The 2,779-nt window shown below is 58.8% G+C and overlaps 1 protein-coding gene across 1 annotated transcript in view; it reads right to left on the bottom strand.

Moving 5' to 3' along the window:
• WNT10A (Wnt family member 10A) overlaps positions 1–2,737 on the bottom strand; it is an 11,526-nt gene extending 8,789 nt beyond the window's left edge. The window contains exons 1-2 of the mRNA XM_007445839.1: positions 2,456–2,737; positions 1,121–1,383 (exon numbers count right to left, since the gene is read on the bottom strand). Of these exons, the coding sequence (XP_007445901.1) occupies positions 1,121–1,383; positions 2,456–2,568 (376 nt within the window). The 5' untranslated portion in view covers positions 2,569–2,737. The remainder of the gene's footprint in view (positions 1–1,120; positions 1,384–2,455) is intronic.
• Positions 2,738–2,779: the final 42 nt, after the last annotated feature.

The raw sequence follows: 2,779 nt of genomic DNA on the forward strand, positions 1-2,779 counted from the left end.
GGCCGGGGGCGGGGCTGGACTGGGCTGGGGGAGGCTGCCGTGGCCTCTGACGTGGGGGCTCCGGGGATGCAAGGAGGGGTCCTGGTGGAAAGGGAAAGGCCCCTGACTCTGAGTTCTTTCTGAAGTTCGGGTACATTAGAGTCTGACTCTCCCGGAAGCCTCTGGGCCCCAAGGCCACAGGGTACAGGGGGACCCCTCCTCCTCTGCTGTCACCTGAGAATTGTACAAGTCGCAAGGAGCCAGGTCCCCACACTGTCCCACTCAAGCAGCTGAGGGGAGAGAGAGATACCCAGCTAGGCCCATCCAGGAGACAGGACCCCCATCTTTCCCAAAAGACCTGAGTCAAAGTCTAAGATATCAGGGCAGGAGGTGGGTGTGAGTGGAAATGAGTGACAAAACCACCCGTCACCTCCAGCCCAAGCCACTCAAGGGATTGTGAGGGTAGACCCTGGGTCACCCAGAAGTCCAGGGAGGGGGACAGATAGTGGGCTGCAGCTTCTCTGAGCTGTGAGGGGAAGAGGAACTGGCAGAGCCGTCAGGCCTGCTGGGCAGGAGGCAGGCACACACCCAGTGCCTCTGATTTAGAGAGGATTTTCAGGGGTGGCAAGGATGACACAGAGGCTGGTGGTGTAACCCCACCGGGAAGAGCTTCTGCAGAAATACAGTTTTACCTGCCCAGGCTTCCCTCAACTACACCATTTGGCAAAAGTCCCTGACCCATATTCATGTTGATTCTGGGTACTTTATCACAGGCTTCCATTCTACATGGTGTTTACTAGGTAGAGGGTAAATTGAGGCAGGCAACAGATACGGATATTTCCTGGGCCGGAGATATACAGTGTCAGTCTCAGGGCAGGAAAACCCAGGAGTTCAGTTCTCAGGCATGAAACCTGCTGCCCTCATCCCACACAGCCCAACCTGGAGCCACATCTACCTGATTAGTCTGACCCTCATGGACTTTCCCAGAGCAGAAAGAGGCAGGAGAGCAGCACGGCTGGCAGATGAGCACCTGGGGAGGTTGCCAGCTTGAGGGAGTGGGTTAGGGGATGGCTGGCAGATAGGTTCTGGAGTGGAACTGCTGAGTGGGGTGGGCAGAAGGTCAAGGGTGAAGGGCAGCTACCTCTGCTGAAGATGGGACTCTCATAGGGGATCTTGTTTCGAGTCTCAAGACTAGAGCAGTTCCAGCGCTGGTCCCGGAACTGGTGCTGGCACTCATGGATGGCGATCTGGATGCCCTGGATGGCTGAGGCGGCCACGTCAGGGTGGCGCACACACACCTCCATCTGCTGCTTGCTTAGGCCTGGCAATGTCAGGCACACTGTGTTGGCGTTGAGCACGGGCTCCTGGGGGAGGCGGAGGCCCAGAATATCATTGGGTGAAGACCTGCAGGCATGTGGGGTGGGGGTGGGGTGGGTGAGTGTTTTTGGGGGCTGGGAGGGCCCCACCTAACTATACACACTCTGTCCCAAAGGCCATAATTCCTCTGTTCCCACCCCTGCTTTTGAAGGTTGAGCCCATCAGTATACCCCTAAACATTCTCCTTTCCTCGAACCTTCTCACCAACATCCCCTCCAACACAACCCACCCAGCTGCACACCCACACAGATTACGTGCAAATGCACACACGTCCGGTATGCCTGCGCCCACAGTATTTCATAAGTACATCCCCAGGCATAGATGCTCTCATATGCAGTGTTCTCCGGGAGACCACTCCCAAACGGCATGTTTCAGACAGTCACATTCATGCAGGCACACTTCTGCACACAATGAGGTGGACACACAGACGCAGGAACATTTACCCACATGCACACTTCATCAGACATAGTTATACACATAGACACAGACACTCACAAGTACACACACGTATTCATCTTAACATGAGCCCTCGTGTTCACACACATGTGCACACACAGACTGCTGTTAACAACACAGCTTGCTGGGCTCACTCGATCACAGACAGATGAACAGACACACACGTACACACACACACACACACACACACACACACACACACACACACACAGAGAACCCTTCTAGCTGCAATCTCTCACTGACCCCACCTGGGCTACCCTCATTTGGCCCCCAACCCCTGCCCCCACTTGGGGGCAATCTGCAAGGTGGAGCAGGGCAGTTTGAGTTTTACTCCTGGGGTGGGGGGTGCGTTCCCCCAGCACAGCAGAGACTTCTGGTTGGCATTTGCTTCCCCCTAAACACACACCTCCCCTTCTAGCAGCCATCACTCTCCCGGGCACTGCCCTGTCTCCCTGGACTGCCCTTATTCTGTCACCAGTTCAACCCCCTCCTGTGAAAGTACTCTTTCATTGGTCACCAGCACTTTCCCGCGACACCGTCCCTCCCTCCTTCCAGGGTCCCCTGCCCCAGCAGGAGCTCAGACGCCCCTGTGGCTGAGGGTCCCAGTTCTCCAGGAGGGCGGGGCCGTAAGGTGAGGGCTCACCTGGGCAAGGCGGCAGCCAGCAGCAGTAGGAAGAAGAGGAGCGCGCAGAGCGCGGGCCGCGGCTGGGGCCGAGGTCGGAGCCGCAGCCAGGGGCAAGGGTGGGTGCTGCCCATCGCGCGCGGGCCGTGACGGGCCAGGAATGGGGGGCTCACAGCCCGGTGGGACCGGCGAGCCAGGGGCGACGGCGCATGATCCGCGGGGGTCGGGGCGGCTGCGACACACAGCTCCAAATCGGGTCACGGCTCCGGGAGCAGACGGTGCCCGCCTCCCCGCTCCATGGGGCAGCGCCCCCGGGCACCGCCCTCGGGGGGGGGGGGGGGGGGG

Source organism: Lipotes vexillifer, unplaced genomic scaffold, assembly GCF_000442215.2.
Source record: "Lipotes vexillifer unplaced genomic scaffold, Lipotes_vexillifer_v1.1 scaffold965, whole genome shotgun sequence".
Taxonomy (NCBI): domain Eukaryota; kingdom Metazoa; phylum Chordata; class Mammalia; order Artiodactyla; family Lipotidae; genus Lipotes; species Lipotes vexillifer.